The sequence below is a fragment of the Cyprinus carpio genome, chromosome A3, assembly GCF_018340385.1.
Source record: "Cyprinus carpio isolate SPL01 chromosome A3, ASM1834038v1, whole genome shotgun sequence".
Lineage (NCBI taxonomy): Eukaryota > Metazoa > Chordata > Actinopteri > Cypriniformes > Cyprinidae > Cyprinus > Cyprinus carpio.
This window is the reverse complement of record NC_056574.1, coordinates 30,308,352-30,336,242: the sequence shown is the minus strand read 5'-3', so window position 1 is coordinate 30,336,242 and position 27,891 is coordinate 30,308,352. Positions and strand designations below refer to the sequence as shown.

Below are 27,891 nucleotides of genomic sequence, written 5' to 3'. Positions count from 1 at the left end.
TTCTGTCAGTCCTCCATCTCAATGAAGTTCACACGTAGAGGGAAATGGAGAACATGTCAAGAGCCGCCGCTCCGAAACAACACTAAAAACAAGCAACTGACACGCACAAGCACATTTTCACGTGCTTAAGAGCCTAATGATAGTAACGCGCGCTCAGGAAGCGTGTTGACATTCGCGAAAGGCAACAAACAGCGCGCTGAAAGCGGCGAGCGTGGCGTCGCAGCGCGGGTCACGTGACGCCCGCACAGGCCTGCTGTGTGTTGTCAGCGGACGGAGAGGGAAGAACATGGCGGCGACGAGCGATCTGAAGCGGGGCGCCGGGCGTTCGTTTTGAGCTTTCTCGCGTTAACCGAGACCGCGGCTCTGCGGGACTAGTGCATCCTTACCTGCGCGGGATCAACTTTGCAGTGGTGCCCGAAATTCCGGGTTTGGTGCGTGTAAAGTGCAGGCAAAACGCGAAACGGAGGAGAATAGATTTTTATCCATAATGAGGGGGAGACGAGGCAGGCCGCCCAAAGCGCAGCTAACGCAGGAGCCCTCGACGGGGCCGGTGCGCGGTCTGAGACCCCGCCGGGGCTTGAGGGCGAAGCCGAGAGGGACCTGCGATGAGGATTATGTCACCCCTAAACGGGGCACCCATCATCATTCAACACGAGGCCGGAGGAAAGTGCGCTCCGCGGCATCGCGGGGCAGAGGAAGAGGCAGGGGGACCGCCAGAAGCAGGGGGCGGCGGAACACCGCGAGCGGGGTGGTTTACGACGACCACGAGAGCGACGACGAGGATGAAGATGCGGTCAGTCTGAGATCGGACGAGGAAGAATACACGGAGGAGCCTCCGACGGACGAAGAGGAGGAAGAAGAGGAGGAGGAGGCCAACGACGAGTCCGACTACCTGGAGGAGCTGAACGATCTGGAGGAAGACGATGCTAGTTACTGCACGGAGAGCAGCCACGGCAGCAACGCAGGTACGGGCGCGCCAGCGACCGATGCGCAGAGTCCTCGCCAAACGATCGCTCTTTTGTTGAGCAAAACACTCAAAATGGATCCTGGTGCTCTTCTGAGCTGGCGAAGGCCGCGGGGTAGCGCTTAGCTTGAGCGCGGCAGTCGTTCATTGTGAGGAAATTACACTCGCGGGACGTTCTCAGCATTAAAAGAGATTTAGAATTAAATACTGAACTTAAAAATCGCATCTTTCCATTGTATAAAAGCAAAGCCGTTTTTAATACAGCAACAAAAAGCTCGCGCTACCTTTCAATTATGTATATGCTAACGTTAGCATGTTAGCGTATTAAACCGAGACACATTCTGGATTGTGTTTTTAATATCACTAAATCATTCCTCCTTGTTGTATGAGTACATCTTTATTTAGGTTAGACTGTGAAGGGAACGCGTTTTTTAGTCTCACACATGAGCACAGCACACGTTAGTTAACTTAGCCCGTCGTCTTGCTAATTGATTTCGAGCTGATAAGATCATTTATTAACAAAATGATCAGCACGTTCCGTAGACTTTAACAAAAGTAGCAGCGAATCTTATATTGAAGTGTCTTACTTACTGTCCACCCTCATTTGCATGAGTCCGTGGCAGTCTGGCGGGTGTTTGGGAGCACGTAGCCAGGGCTGAAGAGCAGCTAATGACAGGGCAGCATGGGGCCGATTGTTTTGAAATCCAGCGCCAGTGCCGCTGCACCTCACGCGGGGAGGAAGTTTGATTTCGACCCGCTCCTGTGTCACGCTCGCACGTGACGTCATAAAGCCACTTATGATGTAGCTTTTAGTGCTGTCACGATTGATTACTCGCCCTGTGGGGGATAATTAGGGCTAAAATGCTTTTTGAGTGACTATTATACTGTTTTCCGATTTATTATATTGTAAAATGTAATTTATTCCTGTGATGATAAAGCTGAGTTTTCAGCATCATGACTCCAGTCTTCAGTGTCACATGATCATGAAGAAATCATTCTGATATGATGATTTGATGCTCAAAAAACGTGTATTATTATCAGTGTTGAAAACAGTTTAAATTAAATAAAAAAAAAACATTAAGCAGTACTGTTTTCAACATTGATAATGACAAGAATTTTTTTCTTGAGCATCACTTCATAATATTTTTTTCAGGAAACTGACACTTTTTTTTCAGAGTTCTTTGATGATTTTCAAAAGTTTCAGCATTTATTTTAAATAGAAATATTTTGCAGCGTTCTAAATGTCTTAGTGTCGCTTGTGATTAATATAATGCAACATTGCTCAATAAAAGTAAATAATTTCTTTTATTTTAAACAGTGGTGTGCATACAATTTTTTTCAGTGATTAAAATATACATTTACTTTTTCTTACCACTTGTAGATTCAAGTGTTGTTGCTTTCATTGTTTTATTTTGAAAAAGACATGCATTCAATATGCATTATAAAATTGCATTGAGACTTTCCTTTTTTTTTTGAAAATTCAGACTATCTTCTGGGCAATCAAAACTGATTCTGATTCCTTCTGTTTTAGTAGGTCGTAAAAGACCCAGACCCAGGCGACCACCTTCTCCTATTCTGGAGCAGAAGGAGATTCCTCTTCTGGAGCTGCCCGGTTCCTCCGAGGACCTTCTCATTACCAACGAGCAGCTACTTAATGCATCGGCTATTTACGAGGTGCTTCGCAGTTTCAGCACTGTGCTGCGTCTCTCTCTTTTCCGCTTCGAGGACTTCTGCGCTGCTCTGGTCGGACAGGAGCAGTGCACGCTGATGGCGGAGACGCACATCTGCCTGCTGAAGGCCATCTTAAGGGAGGAGGACACCTCCAACACCACTTTTGGACCAGCGGACCTCAAAGACAGCGTCAACTCCACGCTCTACTTCATCGACGGTATGACTTGGCCAGAAGTGGTGCGTGCATATTGCGAAAGCGACCCCGAGTATCACCACGTGCTCCCAGACCTGGAGGGTGAAGACTATCCGTTCAGCCCGCTGGAGAGCAAAGTCAAGGTCTTGCAGTTCCTGGTGGACCAATTCCTCACCACCAACCTGGCCCGCGAGGAGCTCATGTCCGAGGGCGTCATTCAGTATGATGACCACTGCCGGGTTTGCCACCGGCTCGGAGACCTGCTGTGCTGCGAGACCTGCTCGGCCGTGTATCACCTGGAGTGCGTCAAGCCTCCTCTGGAGGAGGTGCCCGAGGACGAGTGGCAGTGTGAGATCTGTGTGGCACACAATGTGCCCGGCGTGACAGACTGTCTGACCGAGTTCCAGAAGAGCCGGCCGTACATCCGGCAGGAGCCCATTGGTTACGACCGACATCAAAGAAAATACTGGTTTCTTAACAGGAGGATTATTGTGTGAGTATTTGCATTATATAAATGTAAACTACTAGAGATATGGTATAAAATAAATCCAAAATAAAAAAGTCTTTTTTTTTTTCAATTTGTGGTTGTCCAAATTTGAATGCATCACTTACTTTTCAAGCTTAGGTTTTCTAAACATAAAAATATGTTTTAAAGTCTATAAAGGGTCTGTATTGAATGTACGTAACCTGTGCGTTTTGATCTGTTTCAGAGAGGAAGACGGTGAGGATGAAAATAAGCAGATCTGGTACTACAGCACTAAAGTCCAGCTGGCCGAGCTGTTGGAGGTTCTGGATAAAGACTACTGGGAGAATGACCTCTGCTCTGTGCTGGAGGAGATGAGAGAGGAGATTCACTCGCACATGGACATTACTGAGGAGCTCACTAACAAGGCCCGGGGGAATAACAAGGCATACCTCACCGTTGCCAACGGTAAGAAAATACACAAATCATAAAGCTCATTTTTTATTGCCATCTTGGAAATGCACATTTAAAAAAAAAAAAGATGTCCATCTAATGCATATTTATATAGGAAAACTAATTAAAAAGCAGTGGAGCTTTGTAAACAGCTCAGAGTAATCATCTCATCTTCATAAGAACGATATGATTGCACGAACGAATTTACCGGGATTTTTGAAAAGGTCCTGTTCACACATGATCTCTTAAACGGTCATTTACCAGTAAAGACTGTATGTGTGAAAGGGGCTAAACTCTTCCTCTGCATATGCGGTGAGTTTGAATTGCTTAATGTCATCTGGGAAAACAGTGTGCATCTCACTAGATTTGTAACGCAAATCATTTATAAACCGTTGCCAAGACAGGAGGACATCAACCTATGATTAAACATGCCATGTATTGTACATCGTGATTTCAAAATAAAAGTTTCTGAGTTTGCATGTGGCCAAATATTAAAATCGTTTAATCACGCTGTGTAAAATGTCACCATGCCGTTGGCGCTCTCTGCAGGTATTTGTTATAATACATAATGTATTTAAGTTAGTTATGTTCATATTATGTATAGGAATATTGCATTATATATTTTATCAGTGTTGTTCAATGAAACCATGTAATTACTTGGTTTTGATATTTTATTTGAGCCAATTATTATTGCCTCATTGTTAGTTTATATATAAATAGTCATACTAAAGCCTGGTTTTCACTTAGTTTGTGTTGCTAAAAAATATCAGATTACTCAGTTGTCAAAATAATCAGTAGATTACTTTATTACCAAAATAATCATTAGTTACAGCCCTGGATTAGTTAAAATATTTAAAAATACATCTGCATTGTTTTATTTTTGTAATTAAAAGACAAATATTTTGTCATAGTATATTTTAATACTATTTTTAAGAAATTTTCAATTTATTAATATTCTAATGAACCAAGTATCTGTATTTGGTCTCATCTCTCTGTATTGTCACACAGCGGTGAAATAGCTCATAATAGCTCAAGTGTATGATATAGCTTTCGTTCTTCAGGTCTACCATATATTCATGAACAAAAAAATCAGCTTGAATAAGGAAAGCAATAACTTTGCCATAGTATCCTTTCAAATGTTAGTTTAATTTTTTTAAGCAGATGGCTATTCCTAATCTCTGATTCCAACTAAAAATTTTTTTTTTTTTTTTTTTTTTTTTTTTTTTGGAAACAGATCATTTTAGCAACCCACACTCGTTTCCCCCCCTTTTTAAATAGTACATAACACTGCTGACTCTGCTGGTCCCTTGTCTGCTCTGTGATAGAGGGATGTATTTAATTTCTTAAAGTTAAGACCACAGCAGTTATTTTCCATATGTATGTGGGCATTTTTATTTTTGAAAGTAGGCCTATTTAATCAAATCCTAGATGTTATATGTAATTGACTCTAAGGCCCAACTTTAATAAATCCACTCAAAACAATTTCAGTGAGCGTAAATTAATTTGAGACTTTTACAAATAATTAAATTAAGCCTTTTCAATAAATTGAATTTATTTCAATTGATTTGTTTTATATAAGTGTAACAAATCCATTTAGTAAAACCTGCTCTAGTTTGTCACACCATGTGAACTGTAGTTTTATTACATTTAATTTAATTTTTTTAATATTACTTTCAATACTTATTTCATTTTAGTATTAAAAATATTACTGTTGCATTACTAGATAAGACCATTACACATTAAATAAATGTTTACGTATTCAAGTTATTCTTGTTTTTTTAAGTTGTATATCAGTATTATTTTTTTCCTGGCTTACAGTAAGAAATATCGGTAAGTACTAAATGAAATAAGCAACATGAATTATGTTCCAGTGTGTCTGTTGCTGGATTTTTATACATCAGGTTATGGTAAATGAACATTATTTGCAAATAAGAACTTCCATTTCACACATTTATTGTGAGAACATGCAGTGTAATTAAGTTGTATCAAAAAGAAAATGAAAAGAATTGTTGTACTACCGCATTTTTTTTAAACTATGTAAAAATGCAAACCATGTTGCAACAATCCGTCCATAGTATACAGTAACTATATCTGACTCGATGTTAGTTAATGTGTTGGAGTATAGAATGATAAATTTGGTTGTAATGCAAATCACTGTAAGGTGTGTTTCCGTTCAGCTATTTTTAGCAGTGCAAAAGCAGCTCCACCTGCACTACAGTCAGATTCATCTTGTAAAGTTTTTATCAAGCTGCAGATGTTTCATGCATGCTTTTTGCTTCCTGCATGCGAACGTTGATTCATGTGGTATTTTGAAATGCAAACTCGAGGCAAACAAGTAGTTATTATAAAACGTAATAACTTGTAAGCCACTGCATGTCAGTGAGTAATTTGATAGTTCACCCAAAAATGAACAAATTTGTCATCATTTACTACTCCTCAAGATATTCCAGACCTGTATGAGTTCCCCTTTAACCAGTTTAAGATGTGTGAATAGGAAACGAGAATGATTTGTTTAGAGAAACACGTTGTACAGCTGTTGTGGGGTTTCAGTATCTTGATAGTTTTCTTCTGTCCATTTCCTCCAGATGTGATCCTGGACCGTCTGAAGACCAAGCAGGAAGCGGAGCTTGAGGAGGTGAAGAGACGGGCAGCGGAGGAGGCCGAGAGGACCAGACTGGAATCAAAATCTGTGGCTGGCGAACCAGCTGCGGCCGATCAGATGAACTCGAACGGATCATGTCCACAACAAGACTCCGGTAACGGGAATGCAACGAATGAGCAAACTTCTGCAGATGGTGAGAGAGATTCCTGGATCTACTAGCCGTATTTCATGTGATTCTGATCTGTTTAATTAAAATATTGTTTTTAAATCATCTTCAGTATAGTGTAAAATGTTTGAATGTAGGGATGGAATGATTCACCACGAGCTGGTTGAGAATCAATACAAATCTGTGACGATTCAAATCGTTTGAGATGTTAAACAAATTGCAACACATTTGGGGGGGAGTGTTTATATGAATGTATATCTGAGGGGAACTTACTGTCTTTAGAAAATGAAATTTTCTTTGTTTACAGCGGTAACCAAGGAAACACTGTATTACTGCTGTTTTATGAGCGCCACCTGCTGTCAGAGAGTGAAATTGCGTCTCATTCAGCCCGTCTGCTGTTTTATGTAGTATAGTTTCACAAAACTAAAGTCAGAGCATTCTGTTGTTGTTTTAAAATTTAAAATGATACAATCTAATTTAGATTTTTTTAAAAACTGCTCATGCTGCATGTATTCAGCGTCTTTGTTTGGATCGTGATTCAAATGCAGTGGTTGCCTGTAATTTTGAATGGAAAGAGTACAGACAAAGCCTTAGTTTATATGAAGAAGGGTTTTTTGTCTTATTTATTTGATAAGATTAAGGGTTTGTTTTAAAATTTCAATTTAGTTTTGTTATTTGACATTTCTGTTTCACAAAGAAATGTGCAGCATTTTGTCCAAGCAATAATAAAAGGACAACTTTTCATTTATAGTTTGTCTTAAATCTAATTTTGTGAAAACATTGTGAGAAAATCGAATCGTGAAATCAGTATCAGGAATCGAATTGAATGGTGAGTTGAGTGAATCGTTACATCTCTATTGGAAGGACATTCATGTTTTAATGATGTTTATAATTTACAGGATGTAAATCATAGAAAACCTAGATATATCAGGGGGAAAAAAATCATGGGAATTTCTAATTTATTTACATTTTTCTAATTTTACTTTACTCTGAGATATGTTTATTATTAAATATTACCATATGTCCCCTGTGTAGAACTTTTTTTTAATTTGCTGGCAAGCCATTGTGATGTCATTTTTGTGAGTGAGTTGTTCTTTTGAGTCAGATCTTTTAATGAATTGTTCAAGCTGGTGACTCATTAGCGAATCCGTCTGAAACTAATTTTGAAAATACTTCACACATTCAAAAGTTTGGGGTCAGTATGAGTTTTTAATAAAGAAATGACTACTTTTAGTCAGCAAGGGTGCATTAAATTGATCAAAAGTGACAAAACAGCATTTATAATCATACAGAAATTTTCTATTCAGTATTTCTAGTCAAGAATCCTGAAATTTTTTTCATTGTTTCCACACAAAAAATAAAATATTAAGCAGTATAATTGTTTTCAACTGTTTGCTAATTTCTGTAGGATCATGTGACACTGAAGACTGGAGAAATGATACTGAGATTTCAGATTTGCATCACAGCAATAAGTTATATTTTACAATATACTTGATTAGAAAAAATTTATTTTTTTTATTGTAATAATATTTCACAATATTGATTACTTGTAGTGTGTGGTAATCTTGGCTATTCTCAAACGCAGCTACAACCCTCATCATTTGCATTTGAAACTACAAACAAATCAATGCATCTCTCATCTGTTAGTGTTAATACATTGAACGCAGACATTTGTCCATTCATATTTCAGCCTCAGTCTCAGCTGTCCCAGCTGGTGAGGTGGGCAGCACTGATGTTCCTGAGCTCGCTGCATCCAGCTCGACCATACCGACTAAATCTGACTCCCAGAATCCCACGGGAAATGCCGTGACATTGTCTTCCAGTGGTGAGGAGAAACGGGAAGAGTCTGAAGGGGTGAAAGAGTTGGCAGGTACAGCGGCCGTTCAAGTCACACGCTGTTACATGAGCAGTTTTTTGTAAAAGATAATCTTTTGGTTTCACAGTACGCAGAAATAGTACGTGTATTGTGGGAGTCTTCTACTCTCAACATGGCCAAAGTGTCACACATTACTAATGTATGTAATATATATTCTGTCACTGTTTGTCCTTGGTAAGAGCTCAGAGTCTGCCGGTCACGGAGAAGGAGATTCTGTACTAGAGACTGAACCTGCACAAACAGTGGATGAGAACAGCTGCAGCAGTCATTTCTCCATTTCTGAATGCCTGCGAGGTCCAGAAGAGCCTGACCTGGTGGACCGGTCCTCACAGTCCTCTCTCAACAGCCAAGACGAGACAGGTGTCTATGCACCCACATACACACCCATAACATAATTCTTTACATTTGTCATATTGTACACTTATTCACGTTAACTTTTTAATCTTTAGGTGAGGGTAAAGCTAATGGAGACAGCGGAAAAACAGGATCGTCGCGCATGATTACACGACTCCGAAACCCTGATAGCAAGCTAAGCCAACGCAAGGTCATGCAGGACAAAGATGGCAGCTCGCAAGATGGTAGCAGAGCACTTAAAGAGGTGGGACTTTATATTTTTAGTCATTAGCGGTGTTTGCTAAGGCGTGAATCAATGTTCCTGTTGCTCATATTAAGCAAAAAATATACCAGAGGTCTTCATGCAAAAAAGTTACTTTGAAATATATTCCACTGTTAAATTACGTGTGTATTTCTTTAAATCCTTTGAATTTTATTTCAGACTCCTTCCCTGTCATCCTTCGGCTCCTTTAAAAGAGATTCAAACAAGAGCAGTGGCTTTTTCAAACTGGGCCAAGAGGGTAAATTTCGCGTCTACCACAATCAGTACAGCACTAACACACTTGCACTGAACAAGCACCAACACCGCGAGGACCACGACAAACGCAGACACCTCTCCCACAAGTTCTGCATGACCCCTGCTGGTGAGTTCAAGTGGAACGGCTCGCTGTACGGCTCCAAAGCCCTGACTGTGTCCACACTGAGATTAACCATCATCCAGCTGGAGAACAATATCCCTGCTCCGTTCTTGCATCCCAACTGGGCGTCACACCGGTAAAAGTCTTACAAGTGCCAGAAGGACTTTTATTTTAAATGGTTTCTGGAAGCAGTATTTATCCTTGTCATCCTTTAACCTTTTCCATTGCTGTAGGTCAAACTGGATAAAGGCTGTCCAGATGTGCAGCAAGGCGAGAGAGTTTGCCTTGGCTTTGGCCATTCTGGAGTGTGCGATCAAACCAGTGGTCATGCTCCCTATGTGGAAGGATTCTCTGGGTCACACGAGGTCAGTTTAAATAAATACGGATATTAAAACAGCCATCCGCAATCTTTTGATGCGTCGAAAAACAGCGAAGCAATGAAGATGAGCGGAGTTTTAATCGATGCAAATCCAAAGAAATGCAATATGCAGACTACCAGAAGGAGTACAGACAGTGAAGCTCACATGATCTGTTGCCTGTTAGAGCTTGATTGGATAGAAAATATAAAAAATATAAAGCTATCAATCAGCAATTGCATCTGATGCTACAGCTGTTTTACAAGTCTTTCTATAAAAGCAGTCTCTAATGGTAAAATAGTTATATTAAGTAATATTTACAGGTCATACAAACCAGATAGATACATAGATGAGTAGATTAAAGTATTAAAGTGTGTTTGTGATTACATTTGAACGGAGTTTGAAATCATCTGAGCTCTGTGGGATTTTTGAGATCTGCAGCTAAAGCTGAATAAATCAGAGTCTAGTGCGGAGTCTAGTGGATTGCAAGTTTTAAGAGTTGTTATAGTCACAGGATCTCACTAGAAGTCTGTAGGATCTTAGCCTTGTTTGATATTCTCCTGAGGGAAATTGTCAGTTCAGTAAGAAAGTCATAATAACCCAAGTCATGTCTAGGCTGTGTTTGGTGGATGTAGCTTGAAAGCTTTAGAAGGATTTACAGTCAGAAAGAGCTTAGGGATTTAAAAAAAGAAAAGAAGGAAAGACAGAAACCCACAGGCACATTATTATAATAGCAGTATGTTGGCTTTAAGCTTATGTAATTGTCATTTGCAGTTTATTGTCAGGGAAATGAAATGCTTATTTGCATGTAAGGATAATAATACAATAATCCAGTAATATTTTCCAGCACATTGTTGCTTCTAAACATGAAAGCATTCGTGTACTTGATCAAATTTTGTGCTGGGGGCTTTTTACGAATATGTACAGTGAGTCACCTTTATGTCCCAGTTTTGGTGAGCTTTGTTTTTTTGTTCTTCATCTTTCCGCAGGCTTCATCGCATGACCTCTGTGGAGCGGGAAGAGAAGGAGAAGGTGAAAAAGAGAGAGAAGAAGCTAGAAGATGAAGAGACTATGCAGCAGGCCACATGGGTGAAGTACACTTTCCCCATCAAACACCAGGTACGTCTGAACACGTGGCAGATGAGTGTTTCACATGAACATTTAAGGAAATCACATCAGCTTCAGCCGTCAAGCTGTAGGCATTCGGTAACTGTCGAAACATCTTCTGTAGGTGTGGAAGCAGAAGGGTGAGGAGTACAGAGTAACTGGGTATGGAGGCTGGAGCTGGGAGAGTAAGACGCACGTCCATCGCTTTGTCCCAAAGCTACCTGGAAACACCAATGTCAATTACCGGAAAGCACTTGAGGGTATGTTGTTTGCTCATATATAATACTACAAAATGTAATTTGGGACACAGAAAAGTCTTCCATTGGCAGAATTTCTCTCATGCAAATTCATTTTTAGCAGCTAAAACGGGAAAGGACAATCAGGCAGTTCTCCCAGAAACACCAAAAACTTCGGTTAAAACAGATGAAATTTCATCTCAAAATGTGCCTGAAAAGGATAACGTCCAGGACATGTCACTGGATTCTTCTGAAGAAAAGCTAGCTGTGGAGAAAGATCCTGTGTTAAAAGATGAAGAACCAAATGAAGAAAAAGAGAATGAAACGGCTGAAAAAAATGAATCTGTGGAAGAAATGGACACCAGCACGCCTAACTCCGTAAATGATGAAGCAGGTATTTGCAATGCTTTAACCCGTACCAAGGACAGAAGTATATCAGAAATGATATAGCATGTATTGTAAAAAATAGTTCCCTTGTGGAAAATAGTTGCTAATGTGTCTCTGTTTTTCATATTTGCAGCTAACATTACAAATGCCTCATCCGGTGACTCTCCTTTGAAAGGAGAGCCTTCGGATAGTGAGGTAATAAAGGATAGTGCTCTGAATCAACCCCAGCAATCCTTCTGGCATGATGTTGTGAATGTCAGTGACGGCTTCTTGCTACGCACGGCATACAAGAAAATGAAGACCTCAAAACTTGATGGCCTTTTGGAGAGACGGGTCAAACAGTTCACCATAGAAGAGAAGCAGAGGCATGAGAAACTCAAGCAGGCCACCAATTCTAAACCCTTGACTGAAAAGACAATGGAAAACAAGGAGACAACCTTTGCTGCTGAAGACCAAAAGGTCAAGATTGAAGGAACTATCTCTGAAACGCCAAAGTCTAGACAGACAGAGGGGGTAGCGTGTCTAGCGATCCAAGAAAAAGACAATGTGGTCAAAAAGCTCGATTTTAACCAAGAGGATGAACAGGTGAAGACAAACATTTCAGGACAGAAGAACATCCTGGACGTCAGATTAAGTGACTCGTGTGAACATCAGCAGAAGTCGCCAGAGCCAGAACCTAAGACCACCAGTAGGGTGGCAATGTCTGAGCTTAATGGAAACTCCCAAAGTCTGGATCAAAGCTTAAACGCTAAACCTGATAAAACCGTTACAGAAGCTACGTGTCCGCCTGAAGACTCTGAGAGAAAGGACGTCATTGAAAACAATGAGAACGACCTAGACGTAAAGAGAACAGTGCCTGTGCAAGTAAATGGGAAGGACGGTCTTGTTGACACGGAATGCAAGAATTTGACTGATAATGTTAACACAAAGGAGCTAACCAATACCGTTGGGGAGGAGATTAAAGCAATATCACCAAAGGAACCAGTGAAGTCACTAATGAATGGAGACGCCACTCAAGAGTGTCTTAAAGAATGGACTAATAGCACGCTTCCTCAGGTGAATTCGGATGAGGAGAAAGGAGTTACCAAGCTTGACCCAGATTGTCCACCACCTCAGAAATTGGCCAAGTTGGAAAACAACATCGAAGGACCTGTAGACTCCTCGGTTGGTTCCTCTGTACCCAAACCGTCTTCTGTAGCTTCCGAGCCAAATGCAAGATCCGAGGTGCCTAGTCATAGTTTAAAGGTGGAGCCGATGCAAGTTGAGGAGGCAAAGCCTCCTGTTCCTTCACCTGTCCCTTCAGCTGAAGAGTCCAGCTTAAGCAGTGACCTCACTGAAAACAGCAGCGGCGTTAGTGAGACTATGACTGTCATTACTCAAGTCACCACTACTACAACCACAGTATCCACAGAGTCTCGCATGGTGCTTACCTCACGGGACAGTCTTGCTTCCAATAACCGGATCAGTACATCTGTACCAGCAGATTCTAAAGTGGAGGCTACCAGCTCTGTTTCGACACTCTCCACTAAAGCTACCACTACTGTTACCAAGGTTATGAACTCATCCCAGGAAGCTACTCTAACGAAAGAGTGCAAGACCACTGTCACGAAAACACTGACCGATACCATGTCTAGTCCTAGTGGTTCCATTGTAAAATCTATGACAGTGAGTCAAGAATATTCCACCAGGGACAGGGTACGACTGTTAAAGTTCTCTTGTACCAAGAAAACAAGGTCCGGAACAGCCTTGCCCTCATACCGCAAGTTTGTGACCAAGAGTAGCAAGAAGAGTATCTTTGTTCTTCCAAATGACGAGCTGAAGAAACTCGCAAGGCGCGGTGGCATCCGTGAAGTTCCTATCTTTAATTATAACGCCAAGCCAGCTTTAGACATCTGGCCCTACCCATCCCCACGACCAACATTTGGGATCACATGGAGGTCTATATCTTCTGTTTTTCCCCCCTGATCTTTGTCATCCCTTTTAAACATTGTCTTTCTGAAAACCTGAATTAATTGCTAAAGAAAACATCACTATTATTATGGCTTACACTTGGGGTTAGAGCATTGGAATGTACATTCCTGCTCCTGGATGGCCACCTTTCAGCTAAATTTAGCTCTAGCCCTAATCAAACACACCTGATCCAACTAATCAAGGTCTTTAGGGTCACTAGAAACTTTTAGGCAGGTGTGTTGGAGCTAAACTCTGCAGGAAATTGGCACTCTTGGAGCAGGATTGGACACTAGGATAGGAATTTGAACAAGCCCCTAAATTTAAGTATTAACTGTGAGCAGTCGGCTACCAATGCCCTAGCAACCATTGAGAACATCCTAGCATTGCTGTAACAATGCATTATAAATTATATAGAAAACCTTGGCAACCCCCTAGCACTCTTAGTGGCAGATTCAGCTTGAAGAACCACTTCCTTTTTGTTCAGAGAATGTAGTAATCTAGTTTAACATATGTTAGTTCCTTAAGGGTCTTTGTAGCTCTTTCCTGTTTTATTATGCTCTAGGTCCCAATTACTGGTATTGTCTTTTCTTAGTGTTACTTTGGTGTCCAGAAAAAATGGGGGTATTGATGCTAGCTGCCTTTTTTTAAGATTAGTAATAGTTTGCATGAGTGCTTAGTTCTTTTAAACCTTTGTTGTAATGCTAATGAGCTGGAGGTTCTGTCATACAGATATCGACTCCAGACGGTGAGATCTTTGGCTGGAGTGAGCCTAATGCTACGGCTACTTTGGGCCTGCCTCAGATGGGACGATATGTCTGTGAAACCCTCGCCCACAGGAGGAACGACGCGAACAGGTTGGCACCTAACTGCTTGTCACATGTCGCTTTATCGTTTGGTGTTCAGCACTCAAACTTTTTTGTGTAACTTAACAGAGACATCTGACACCGATATCACCACCACTGAGATCATCAAGCGGAGAGATGTTGGTCCTTATGGCATTCGTTCTGAGTATTGCATCAGGAAGATCATTTGTCCCCTTGGGGTGCCTGAGACTCCCAAAGGTAAAGGTGACTCAAAGAGTCCTTATGCCTGGCAACCGATGAGTGCTTTGTTTTTTTAAGACATGGAAAGTTTTCTATCATGCAAGCTTTGATTGACCAGAAACACTGTTGATATTTGATCTGTCCATCATTCCTTTGAGCAGAAACTCCCACTCCTCAAAGGAAAGGCCTTCGTTCAAGTGCTCTGAGGCCAAAGAAGCCAGAGCCAGCTAAGCAGACTGGGCCTGTTGTGATCGAAACCTGGGTGGCTGAGGAAGACCTAGAACTCTGGGAGATTCGAGCCTTTACCGAAAGGTGGAAATTCCCTCTTTTTTGTGGATTTGCAAACTCTAAAACCAAACTTACTGATTCCCTTTGTCAAACGCTCCATCAAAGCTTTCTCTACAGTGAAAGATCTTGGACGAAGGGGGGTTGTATATGAGACGTGAATATTTGCATATATTAGCTTATTTATTTTAATGATATTAATTTGTTTCCCAACGGTCAGTGTGTCTCAATTTTTCATGTTTTATTAGTTCATTCGTATTCTTTTAAAGATTTTTAAACCTTCTGACTTCACAGGGTTGAGAGGGAAAAGGTGCAAGCAGCTGACCCAACTAAGGTTAGTGTGCAGAAGAAAGCAGAGGAAGTCAAGGCCCAATTGGAAGCTCAGCTAAAGCAGCAGAGATTGGCAGCCCAGCAGGTGGGAATATAGACATGTGCCCACCTGGGGCGCCCCTTTTTTATTAACCTGGGGCACAATATTGAATGAAATGGGTGTTCTTCCCAATGGGCCTTATGATTTTTATTTATTCATTTATTTATGTTTGTTTTTAATGATCATTTCACTCTTAGTTTGGTTGGGTAAATTCATATAATTTAATCATCTTGATTTTAATCAAATTACTCACCCATAGCTGACTATCTTGTGGCTTGTATCTTTGTTTATATTGTGAACTGTTCAATGACTATATTGCAGAAACGGCTGGAACAGCAGAAACCTAGCAGCACCAGCAACACACCCACCTTGACCAGCACCCCTACAACCCCTGGGACCGCTACTCAAAAGGTGGTGGTGGGTTCAATTACCGGTCAGGTAACCTCAGCGCCAAAAGTGGTAATGACCACAAAGTTGGGCTCTCCAGTGACATTCCAGCAAAACAAGAACTTCCAGCAGTCCTTTGCTTCCTGGGTCAAGCAGGGCCAACAAGGCAACTCAGGTCAGTCTTTACAGTGTTATGAGGAGGCGTGGTTAATGTTGCTTGATGGCTTTTATTGTAGAGGTTGTTGTTTGTTTGTGTTTTGTTTTGGTTTTTTTTGCACGTCGGTGTATTTGGTTGGAAATTAGCTAGATTTTTTTGCCGTCCAGTTATGTTTTTTTTTTTTTTTTTTTTTGGTAAGTGTATTTGTGGTGGTGTATTTAGTGCTTGACATCGTTTCGTTGTCCGTGGCGTTCTTGGATTCAACCGCTGCTGTATTTCCTGATTGAGATGTATGTGTTAGGGTGGTGATCAGACCTGTGTCTTACAGTCTCTACCAGTTCGGTTGTGACTGTGGCGGCGAGTAGCGCCACCACGTCTGGGCAAACGTTCCACATCGCTGCTGCTGCGGGGTCGATGGCCGGCAGTGTCATCGCTGCTAAACTACCTGTTCCAGCCAACAGCAAGATAGTCACAGTGAACGTGCCAACCACTCAAGGAGGTACGGCAGGCCTCCAACATCATTGGCATGTGGTTTTGTTTTAAGTCAGGCCTGCCTGCACGCAGAGAGGCAAAATATCAGCTCAGTATTCTTAAATGATGTATTTTTTACTTTTTTCAAATGATGAACAACATATGGTGAGCATGGGTCACTGAATACAGCCTGTTAGTGGTCTAAAAGGGTGTTCAGACTGGCAGCAGTTTGCTGCAATACAGCAATCGAAAGTCATTTAATTTCATTGAGAGGAAACATTCCGTTTTAATTGCTGTCATTGTGAACATCCACTAAAGTTTGGTACAGTTTGTTTTATGGCTTTACTATTTTGAATTTAATTCAGTTGATTATAATTGTTGAATACAAAGGATTACTGTCTTTGTTTTAATTCTAAATTGTTCTGTTGATGCATTTACATTTAATCACTTTAGCAGACGCTTTTATCAAAAGCTACCTACATATGAAAAGAGCAAATAGAAGCAATTCAGACCAATAGGAAGGCAACGGTATAACAAGTCTCAGTTAGTCTAGCACAGCACACATACCAGTTTGTTTGTTTTATCCTCAGAAAAAGAGACTGAGAAAATGTTAGCATTAGTTAGTGAAGTGCTGACGAAAAAGATGTCTTTAGACGTTTTTTGAAGATGGCGCTGTTTGGCTCACACTTAAACTTAATTTTCCAACTCTCAGTTTCTGATGAAAAGTACCATTCAAATGTTTAGGGTCAGTAAGAATTTTTTTTACTTTTGAAAGAAACTACTACTTAATATTTAACATTTAGCATAGATGCATAAATAGATCAAAAGTGACAGTAAAGACATTTATAATAGAATAATATGCAGTATCATTTGTATTGATCTATTTTTGCTAACAGCAAACTGTTTTTAACATTGGTAATGATAAGAAATGAGCAGCGAATCAGCATTTCTGAATGATTTCTGACTGGAGTAATGATGCTGAAAATTCAGCTTTGCATCACAGGAATAAATGACATATTAATTTAAAAAACGTGTTTTAAATTGCAATAATATTTCACAATATTGCTATATTTCATATCAAATAAATGCAGCCTTGGTTAACTTAAGAGACTTGTTTCGAAAACTTTTTTTTTTTTTTTTTGAATCTTACCGACTCCAAACTTTTGACCAGCTCTGTATCTACGTAATGCAGTATTCTTGGAGAAAACTAAATCTACTCATCGTCTCGGCAGGCTTGGTGCAGGTACAGCAGAAGGTGGTGGGCATCATTCCATCAAGCACAGCGGGCACCGCACAGTCCTTCCCTGCATTCCAGCCCCGTACAGCCACCATCAACATCAGACCCAACACAGCCACCTCCACGCATCAGGCACGAGCTCTCAGTAAAATGATCCACTCTGGTAAACTCAACATTTTTTGTTCCTGCAGTAATGGTTTATGTTATGGTTCATGGCCAGGTCCTTACGACGGGAAGCGCTCTCCGACCAGGGATGACTGTGATACGCTCTCCTCTGCAGCAGACCACCGCCCTGGGCAAGACTATCATTCGCACGCCCCTGATGGTTCAGCAAGGTATTCTCAACCAGGTTTCATCCTGAAAGTGAAATGATTATTCATTTTTTACATTTCATTAATTACATTTAATAAACACTTTATTCAATAGTGTAGTAGAGACAGGAAATGATAGACTCCCGTTCAATTAGTGGTCATTGTTTAAAAGATAAAATTAAAGGTCTGTGATATCATTGATTTATCTGTGCAGCCACTGTTGGATAAGAACAAAATTTGAATTGTTTTGAGCTGCATAATGACACTAACTTTGCAGCATCAACATTATTATTGAACTGAATTGAATCAGCATTGAACTGTCTTGAGCTGAAGCTGAATAATGAAACTGTTGTCTGCCGTAAAGCTGCTTATAGCTGAAATGAACTTGTTTTATAATTGATGAACTTTGCAACATTGACAGTTCCTGAAATGAATTGTAACAACACTGAACTAAATACAACCGAATAATGACACTATTGTCTTCTGTAGAGCTGTTTTATAGCTGAAAATAATTTTTTTTCATAATTTATCAACTTTGCAACTGTGGTTATTGAGCTGAATAAAGACAGCTGAAATTGAGTTTGTTTCAGAATTGATGAATTTAAACATTTACTGAAGCAATCTGTGTTGCAAAAATGCTGTATAATAAATGGGACTTTATTTGATTATACAAACATATTTGACTGCATAATGCTGCAGTTGTGATGTGCACAGTATGGCCAGTTCTGTATGTAAATATACCAGATTTTTAGAGTGTAAATGTGATTTATATCACACAGGTCAAGCACAACAGACAGTGCAAACGAGTTCAGGTGCTCAGGTGGCTCCTCGCCTTTCCACACCAAACCAAGGCCAGACCCCACAGACACCCTCTGCTCCCCGACCACAGCAGGGGCAGGTCAAACTCACTCTGGCCCAGCTCACACAGCTCACTCAGGGGGCTCAGGTTTGTGCCAGTTTTAAAACAGCTTGTTTTAATGTTCTTTTTGTGCCCGAAAATTGCAGAAAATAAGCTCTGCGACCGACAGATGTTTTTATGATTCTTACACGTTTTGTTGATCATTCTTCACTAATGAACAACTTTTATGAGTTCTTAAGCACAAATACAGTCGGCAGAATTAAAAGGCTAAATGTTGGCTGTATATGGTATTACTGATGCATTTTATGTTGTAGAATAAAACATGAAAACATTTTGAACTTGTGTTAACCACACACATTTTTGCAAGCATTTAACTAAAAAAATCCATTTGAACAAAACATTAACTTTAGGACAATGGAACCAGAAGTGCGAAGTTTTTTTTATTTATTTATTTATTTTTTTCTGGTTTTGGTCTACAAAAATACATCATCCCTGTAGTACTCTATTCAAACGACTTTGTTTTGTCGCTTAGGCCACACAGATTGTGATTGGTTAAAGTTAATATTGAAATAAACTCAGTCTTTCACTCTTCAGGGAGGGAACCAGGGCTTGACGGTTGTGATCCAGGGGCAAGGTCAGACCACCGGCCAGCTGCAGGTCATTCCTCAGGGGGTCACGGTCATTCCGGGGCCCGGTCAGCAGCTCATGCAGGCAGCCATGCCCAATGGCCAAGTCCAGCGGTTCCTGTTCACACCCATGGCCCCTGCACCAGTGTCTGCCCCCACTGCCCCCTCCACAACAACCTCATCAGGCATCCCAGCCACAGCTGCACCAGCTGCTGCCACCAGCACAACTCCAGCACACATTCAGCCAGGTCAGACTGTTTATTAGACACTTTATTCACATTATTCCAAAATCCATTTCATGTCTCACGTAACCAATCAGTCAGTGTTTCAACTGCAGAAATACGACAATAAAACAATGTTGAGTAATGTTACCTAATGTAACTCGTTATGTAGGAGAAAAACATGTGCTAAATATATGCACCATAATACATATTCATATATATATATATATATAAGACAAATTGGAGTAGAAACATTATGTAATTATAACGTTAGTATTTTATCTTTATTATTACAATACTCGGCAGGACGTAATCAAATGCATCAAGAGAGCCTGATGCAGAGGCAACAGTTCGATTTAATTCTAACTTAAATTTTGTTTTGGAGGCTGAACCCACGCTCTGCTGCCACTCGCCACCAACTGGACAAGGGTGGGAATTACAGTAACAAGTTACAATAGATCACCCTCAGTGTAATCTGACAGCCCTCAGATTTGTCCATCTCTGCTAACACACACACATAAATGAATATATATATATATATGTGTGTATATGTATATACACACACACACACACACACACACACACATATAAATTCTGAATATTTTGAATTTTTCAATACTTTCTGCAGTGTCTATACATTGTTACCAGCTGCTCTTTCTCACTCTCTCTTTTGTTGACACACAACAGTGTGCATTTTAATTGATCAAGTATGTAGTTTCTGTGTTTCACTGTATTCTTACACGCGAGCAGCTCATGATCCAGTTTTTTTCAGTGTTTCAGAGTGGCTCAGTTTACAGTAAATGCAATTAATTTGAGTTTAACATGCATTCGGGAATGCGTCATGCGCCATTTATGCTTCTTCGTGAACAGATGATTAAAAGGTTTTACACTAATATATGTATATAAATATATAAATTCTGCTGTCATTTTAAAACCTAATACACAGATCTGATATTCTGATACATATGCATTTTCTTTCTTAACTGATTTCCTTCACTTAAGACAGAACTGACTATTTTTGAGTATACTCACTACGATGAGTGTTTTGATATAAACTTTTTATTTCTACTTGCACTTGAGCAGATAAATACATACAAAATTAATATTTAACATCATTAATGCAGTCCTTATTGTTTTGCTCTGTTGTTTAGACCTACCAGTTTGAATTTTGGGGCTGTTTCTGTGTATTATTGCTGTTCCAATACATTTTCTCTTCTCTCTTTAGCTGCTCGTCTTGCTCCACTGCCCCAACCGCTGACCTCACTTCCTCCCACATCATCTGTCCCTCCATCACTGCCGGTCAAGCAAGCACCCACCCCAGTCCCAAGTGCAGCTGTTCCCCAACCGATTCCATCAGTACTGCCCCACCCACCCGTACAACTACGACCTCAACCCCAAGTCCCTCCACAACCTTCGGTCCCGCCCCCTACACCTGTCCCCACCCACCAAATAGCTCAGGTGACGGCCACCACACCTCTCCAACAGATCACCACCCTCCCACAACAGATCACCACCCTCCCACAACAGATCACCACCCTCCCACAACAGATCACCACCCTCCCCATCGCCCAGACCACCGTTACCAAAGTACAGTCCCAGATCCAGCTTCCCCCTCAGCTCCTCAGCGTCCCCGGGCTCCAGCAGCAGGTCATCTCCCACATCCAGAGTCAGGTAGCAGCCCAAATTCAAGCTCAGGTCCAGCAGGTCGGGACCACGGCCGGGATGCCCCAGCAGATCAAACTGCAGCTGCCCATTCAGATCCAGCAGCAGGGCGGAGGGCAGGACCAAGCGCACCAGATCCAGAATCTGGTGACCATCCAGACAGCCAGCGTCCAGGAGCAGCTCCAGCGCATCCAGCAGCTCTGTGAACAGCAGCAGCAGCAGAAGAAGAAACAGCAGGAGGCTAAGAGAGAGCAGGCCCAGCAGCACGTCAGCCAGAGTGATCTGATACAGAAACAGGTCTGGACCCAAATATGTGACTCCAGAATAATTTAATAGGATCAGTACGAGTTTTAGAAACATGGGGTATTATGTGAACCTTAGGTAACTTTCACACAGTAGCAATATACGATTGGTCGCAGTGTTAAGAATGGCTCTGTTCAAAATGATTTTGATCTGAAACTTAAAGGCTTTGCGATCAAATTTTAAGAGTGAGTTCAGCTGATATTTTTTGTTGTCTGCCACTACGGTTCGAGGCATTACTCATCAGATGATTTTGCATGTGTGAATGAATACACTGCATTACAGTAGTTCCAGTCTTGTCTGATGGTGTTTCATGTTGTTTTGAAACGCTCGGTCTTGTTTTCGCTAGTGGCTCAGAAGCAGAATGTGGTCATAGAGCAGTTGAAACAGAAGAAAACCATGACTCCTGCTGAAAGAGAGGAGAACCAGAGGTGAATACTTTCTATATGTTGTCGATCTCCCTTTTTCCCACTTTCCAAGTGACTTTTTGTGCTGAAAATTCAGTGATTTTAAATGTCAGCTAACATGAAGCATTATTTAGGCTCATTATATTTGTAATGCGTGCACCACAGATAAAGCCATATGCAACTGAAGCCGTATTTATGGAAGTCTCACTTAAGAATAGACTGGCTTTAATCAACCCAATCCATTGTCTTTGGTCTGTCCGGGCAGGATGATTGTCTGTAACCAGGTGATGAAGTTCATCCTGGATAAAATCGATAAGGACGAGAGGCAGGCGGCTAAAAAGAGGAAACGGGAGGAGTCTGTGGAGCAAAAGCGCAGCAAGCAGAACGCCAGCAAGCTGTCGGCTCTGCTCTTCAAACACAAAGAGCAGCTCAAGGCTGATATCCTGAAGAAAAGAGCTCTGCTTGATAAAGAACTACAGCTGCAAGTGCAGGTGAGAGGAACAGGAAGTGCGCTAACTTTATCAAATATATTTGATTTTCACTGATCTGAGATTTCTTTTTAATTCTAGATGTGTGTATACTATTTTTTTTTTTTTTTACACAAAAGAAATGATTGAAAATCAGTAAGTTCAAATAATTTATACGCATATAATTTATATTTATTATGATTTATATAATTAAATAAACTTATTTAATTAATAAATAATAAATACTGTCGATAATAAATGTTTCTTGAGCAGCAAATCAGCATGATTTCTGAAGGATCATGTGACACTGAAGACTGGAGTGATGCTGAAAATTCAGCTTTGCATCACAGGAATAAATTTAATTTAAAAATATTTTAATTTTTAAATATTTTGTTTTAAATTGGTTTTATTTTTTTGAATTTTTATTTTATTATTTTTCTTTTTTTGATGGATTTACTGCAGCCTTGGTGCGCATAAGAGACTTCTTTCAAGAACATTTAAAAAAAAAAAAAAACTTTTGACAGGTAGTGTATGTTCACATACAGTAATTAAGGACTGTTTTTCCCCGTTTATGATAATCTTAGCAGTGGGAATCTGGCAGTAGTGTGATTTCGAATGATTTCATTTCTCGCCCACATCTCAGCTTTACTCACACACTGTTAACACCACAGCAGACTTGCCAAATAGACAGCTGAAGCTACATTGTGCTACAATGTTGAGTCATTTCCATGTTTTCTTTCCTTGTAGGAGGAGCTGAAGCGCGATCTCATTAAACTGCGGCGGGAGAAGGAGAAAGCTCAGGCTGCGGCTGCACAAGCTGCAGCGGCTGCCGCGGCCGCCAGCTCACACGTGCACAGCGGCCTCTCCTCGTACACGGCCACGTCCCCCTCCTCCACGCACAAACGCAAGCGGGACGAGGAGAGAGACGCCTCCAAGTCCAAGCGCAAAAAGATGATCTCCACTACCTCAAAGGACAGCAAGAGGGACATCAAGTTATACTGCGTCTGCAAGACGCCCTACGATGAGTCTAAGTATGACAATTATATGGGTTTTTGTTTCTGTTAGGAATTCTTGCTTTTTGTGTTTATCATTCATATAATTATTGTATTTTTTTTTAAATATTTTAATTTTGAAGCTCAAATTTCTGCCTTGAAAAATATAAATGCATAATTAGATTTTAAAAGGAAACAATCTACCTATTTTGTCTTTGTGTGTGTGTGTGTGTGTGTGTGTGTGTGTTGATTTGTTAGATCATTTTCATAATCAATTTATTATATTAATATTAATCATTTATGTATTTATTTTCTTTTTTTACATTATGTGGACCACAAGTTAAAATTTTTGGCATGAAAAATTTAAACATACACAAAGATTATATATATATAGAGAGAGAGAGAGATTTACAATATGCAATATATATTTACACCAGAAGTTCAAATTTTTGACATGAAAAATCTAAACATTCAATAAGATTTTTGGAATTGGTTATTTATTTTGTTTTGTTTTATTTTAATATATGTGAGTGTTTTGGCATTAAAAAATATACACATACACTAAGATTTTAAAAGAGGAAACAATATACTTATTTTTGCAGAGAACTGAAAATATAATGTAAAACAAATTTGTGCATCCAAACTTTTTCAGAAAAAAAAAAAAGAGTTTGGACTCACAAGACTTGTTTGAACACAGTGGAAAACTGTTAAAAGTCACATTTGTTTGCCTTCTTCACAAGTTAATTGACTTTAAATTCACAATTTGGTAAAACAGTACACCTCTGTGTATTTTGTTTCTGAAACTTAAACAGTTGAACACTAAATAAAAGCATTTGGCTTAATAAATGTAAATCATGCTACTGCTGCTGAAGCCGTAAAAATATTCATAATGATTTTTCATGAAAGACATGATGTCTTAGAACATCTGATGGATGAATCTACTGTTGCTGCAGGTTCTACATTGGTTGTGACCTCTGCTCTAACTGGTATCATGGAGAGTGTGTGGGCATCACCGAGAAAGAGGCCAAGAAGATGGATGACTACATCTGTTCAGAATGTAAACGCGCTCAGGAGGGAAGCACAGAGGAGCTCTACTGCATCTGCAGAACTCCCTACGACGAGTCCCAGTAATCACACACCTGCAGTCTCACCACACGTCTTTCAAACGCTGCGTGTGGAAGCAGAGGTTCTGATATGATTGGTATGCTTCTCAGGTTCTACATCGGTTGCGATCGCTGTCAGAACTGGTACCACGGGCGCTGCGTGGGCATCCTACAGAGCGAAGCCACACATATCGACGAGTATGTGTGCCCGCAGTGCCAGTCTACAGAGGATGCCATGACGGTCCTGACGCCACTCACAGATAAAGACTACGAGGGGCTGAAGCGGATCCTGCGCTCCTTACAGGTTCGTATGGAATCTTTTCAAGGCTGTTTGGAATTTTAGAGTTTTTGTTTATTTTGTTTTGTTTGGTGATGATAAATTTTTTGATTTGTTTGTTTTTTAGATTTTATTTTTTTTTTTTGTTTTGTTATGGTAAGCAAGCAATTGTCTGGTTGTAGTGAACTTGACCTCTAGCTGCTTTACAGAAAACCCTTGTATGGTATTGCACAATATTTAAATCACAGTTCACCCAAAAATGAAAAATCTGTCATCGTTTACTCACCCTCAAGACTGTATGGGCATCTTTCTTCTGTGGAACATACAGTAAAAGACAATGTTTTGAAGATTGTGTGTAACTTTCAGTTCCCATCAGTTCTAAAAATCTAATGGAAGACAATAGGAACTGAATCTTATAATCATTTTCTATGTTTTATGTATGTTAGTCCCATAAGATGGCGTGGCCATTCCTGGAACCAGTGGATCCGAATGATGCTCCAGATTATTATGGGATCATCAAGGAACCGATGGGTAAGAGTTCTTGTTCTTCTCTTTTGTATGACCAGAATTATTTTGTGACTTGTATAATATTCTCTTTGGTTATATGTACATTTCTGTAGTTTTAAGGTAATTCTTAAACTGTTAATATGCTATTTTAGATTATTTTTTATAAATGATTTATAAGTAACATTGAAGAATGTTTGCATGAAGCATTTTGTCTGTTTTAGTAATGATTTTCCTTATTTTCTGCTTCCCTTGTGTGGCTGTTATCTGCAGACCTTTCTACAATGGAGGAGAGGATACAGAAACGCTTTTACAGCAAACTCACAGAGTTCGTAGCGGACATGACCAAAATCTTTGACAACTGCCGCTACTACAATCCCAGCGACTCACCTTTTTACCAGTGTGCGGAGTTCCTGGAGTCTTTCTTTGTACAGAAACTCAAAGCTTTCAAAGCAAGCAGGTAACGTCTGCTCCCACACATGTAATTTAGCAGAATAGGATGGTTTTTAGGATATTTAAGGATTAGTTCACCCAAATGTTTTAATTCTGCCTTACGTTGTTACGAACTGAAATCAATTTAAGACCAAAACGGATACAGATTATGTTTGAGTGTCTTGTAACCGATATGCTAAACCGATTTTAGACATTCATTCATATTCATATTTATTTTAAATGTTAAGCTAAATATTTGGAGTAATTATCAAAAAATACATTAAATATGTTTCTGTGGCATGTAGCAGATAGTTTGAAAATTGTAAATATCGATTTAAACAATGGTCAAACCGATATATCGGTTTACATAAAAGGGTATAACAGTGGTTTTATCACAGGTACGTTTTTTTTTTTTGGCCATAGTGTTAGTTTTTTGTACTAAATTTGTCACTGCATTGTACTGTTTAGTTTGCTCTTGTGTTGATTTCACTAGTTTCATTAGTCTTTTTCATTGCATTGGCTTACACACATCCAGTTTTGTTTTGTATCTGCTTGTCTTCATGTACATTGTTTGCACACTATAAATGTTTCTGCTTTAAATATATTTTTTTTAATTCAGAGGCAATTTAGTTTAGTTATCTAACCTTAGATTTCTCTGTCTAGCATTTCGTCCTCTTATTCCTGTCATTATTTCATTGACTGTGTGCTGATAACATAACCGTTTGTGTTTGTGGTTCATGCATGTCATTCATTCAGTCCATTGTCCTTTCTTGCAGATTATCATAAGTCATAGTGGCTGAAGGGGCGGAGTCATTCTGTATTAGAGAATCATGGAACTTGCTGTTTTATTAACAGTGGATGCTGATGTACATTTAAGTGAAATGAGTAAAACTGTTTGGAGAACCTGTCAATAAAACCAAGCCAAAACTCCAGTGAAGCCTTTGGCAATCGGCAGCCATGTTGAACACACAGAAATCAAGGGAAATGCTGTCTGTGCATTTATGATCCTGTTTTTTTTTTTTTTCTTTACCCATTACGTTTGCTGATCACATGATGTTATTTATGATGTTTACATGGATGCATGATCATATTTATCACATGGATTGGCCGATTAAAGGCATTTTAAGACTTTCCTGTTCAGTTTATTTTTCTGTAATGTGCTTAACAACGTTTGTTTCAGCTGGTTTGCTGATCTGTCCAAGTTTTCATTGAGAGGACTAAATGAATTTGCTGAAAATTTGTGCAACTTTATAACTTGCGCAGAATCTGCGCAGTTTCGGTTGGCTTGAATATGTAGCAAAAAAAAGAGTTTTAAATCCTTTTATTAGGATTTCAATGTTTAAATAAAGGACCATGCTTTAAAAGAAGGTTTAAATTGTTTTTTGTTTGTTTTTCATTTCTTTTAAATTTAGGTTGAAACCAGCACCAATTTAAATGACTGAAGGCATTCCCGTTGTATTATGCCAACATGGCTGCCATTCCTCTAAGGAGGCTATTTTTCTCTGTGCTGTAGATTTAATTGTCCACCTTTATGAATGTTCAATAAAACCAAAGGGCTTTTAACCTCATTCTCTCTGTATTCTCTAGGTCTCATAACAACAAACTACAGTCATCAGCCTCATAGAATACAACCACATGCTGTTCTAAATAAACTTTGAACATTTAATTCAAGATGGAACTCTGTCCCAGTCAGCCAGCATCGCTCATAGCCACAGCGTTTGGTGGAATATCGGACGTGAAAGCTGTGGGTTCGGATCAAGAATGGACGGTTGTAGAAGCAAATGAGTTTAGACTGGGATGCTCTCCTGTTGGAGTTCTCTGAGGATTAAATGCCTACAGAAAAGTTTTTGTGAGTTTTTAAAACCCTCCGGAATCACGTTTGCTTTTTCCCGGACAGCAGGGGTCTATCATGGGTGCACCAGTTGTTTTTTCCCCCCTTTATATGATTCAGCATACTTCTTCAGAAGTGGAACGTGGACGCAATCTGCTAATTGGTTTTTAAGCAATGGGGTTGATCAAGGTACCTGAACTAAGAGAGTGTTGCTCTAAAAATGCATTGAGGCCTGATGAAAGTACTAGTCAAGAAGGTATCCTGTTTGTATAACTTGTCTTTTTTTTTTTTTTTTTATTACAACTGAAGAAATATTGATGTATATGAAAACAAATAAATGGAGGGGACAGGATTCTCTCTTCTACATTGATTAAGATGTTTCTATATTCTCTTCATTTGAAAATTATTAGACCCCTAAACAATCTGGCAGTTCAGATTTAAAAAAAAAAAAAAAAATTCTTAAATTTCTTTTTAAGATGGTGTACTTGTAGATACATAAATGATCTAACACGATTCTTAATGTTTTGTCTAGATTTTTTGTGTTAAAGGGCACA

General features: G+C 39.8%; 1 protein-coding gene across 9 annotated transcripts; it reads left to right on the top strand.

The window, feature by feature from the left end:
* The first annotated feature begins 88 nt into the window (after positions 1 to 88).
* LOC109049414 (nucleosome-remodeling factor subunit BPTF-like) lies at positions 89 to 27,707 on the top strand. 9 transcript variants are annotated; one of them, XM_042729236.1, is made up of 33 exons: positions 93 to 965; positions 2,496 to 3,321; positions 3,539 to 3,759; positions 6,330 to 6,539; positions 8,203 to 8,382; positions 8,563 to 8,748; positions 8,838 to 8,986; positions 9,164 to 9,495; positions 9,593 to 9,724; positions 10,705 to 10,834; positions 10,947 to 11,082; positions 11,180 to 11,452; positions 11,579 to 13,382; positions 14,125 to 14,249; positions 14,328 to 14,456; positions 14,600 to 14,750; positions 15,018 to 15,138; positions 15,415 to 15,655; positions 15,966 to 16,136; positions 17,341 to 17,477; positions 17,566 to 17,680; positions 18,436 to 18,602; positions 19,110 to 19,389; positions 20,588 to 20,847; positions 20,890 to 21,321; positions 21,673 to 21,755; positions 21,997 to 22,222; positions 22,946 to 23,229; positions 24,144 to 24,317; positions 24,405 to 24,597; positions 25,017 to 25,101; positions 25,348 to 25,534; positions 27,094 to 27,707. In XM_042729236.1, exons 1-33 carry the CDS (start codon positions 488 to 490, stop codon positions 27,128 to 27,130), a joined length of 8,655 nt encoding a protein of 2,884 aa, XP_042585170.1. In that variant the 5' UTR covers positions 93 to 487; the 3' UTR covers positions 27,131 to 27,707. The 9 variants fall into 9 exon arrangements, with proteins under 9 accessions (XP_042585154.1, XP_042585162.1, XP_042585170.1 ...); XM_042729228.1 differs by having other exon boundaries at positions 91 to 965; positions 11,183 to 11,452; positions 20,588 to 21,321; XM_042729214.1 differs by having other exon boundaries at positions 2,499 to 3,321; positions 20,588 to 21,321.
* The last annotated feature ends 184 nt before the right edge of the window (positions 27,708 to 27,891 follow it).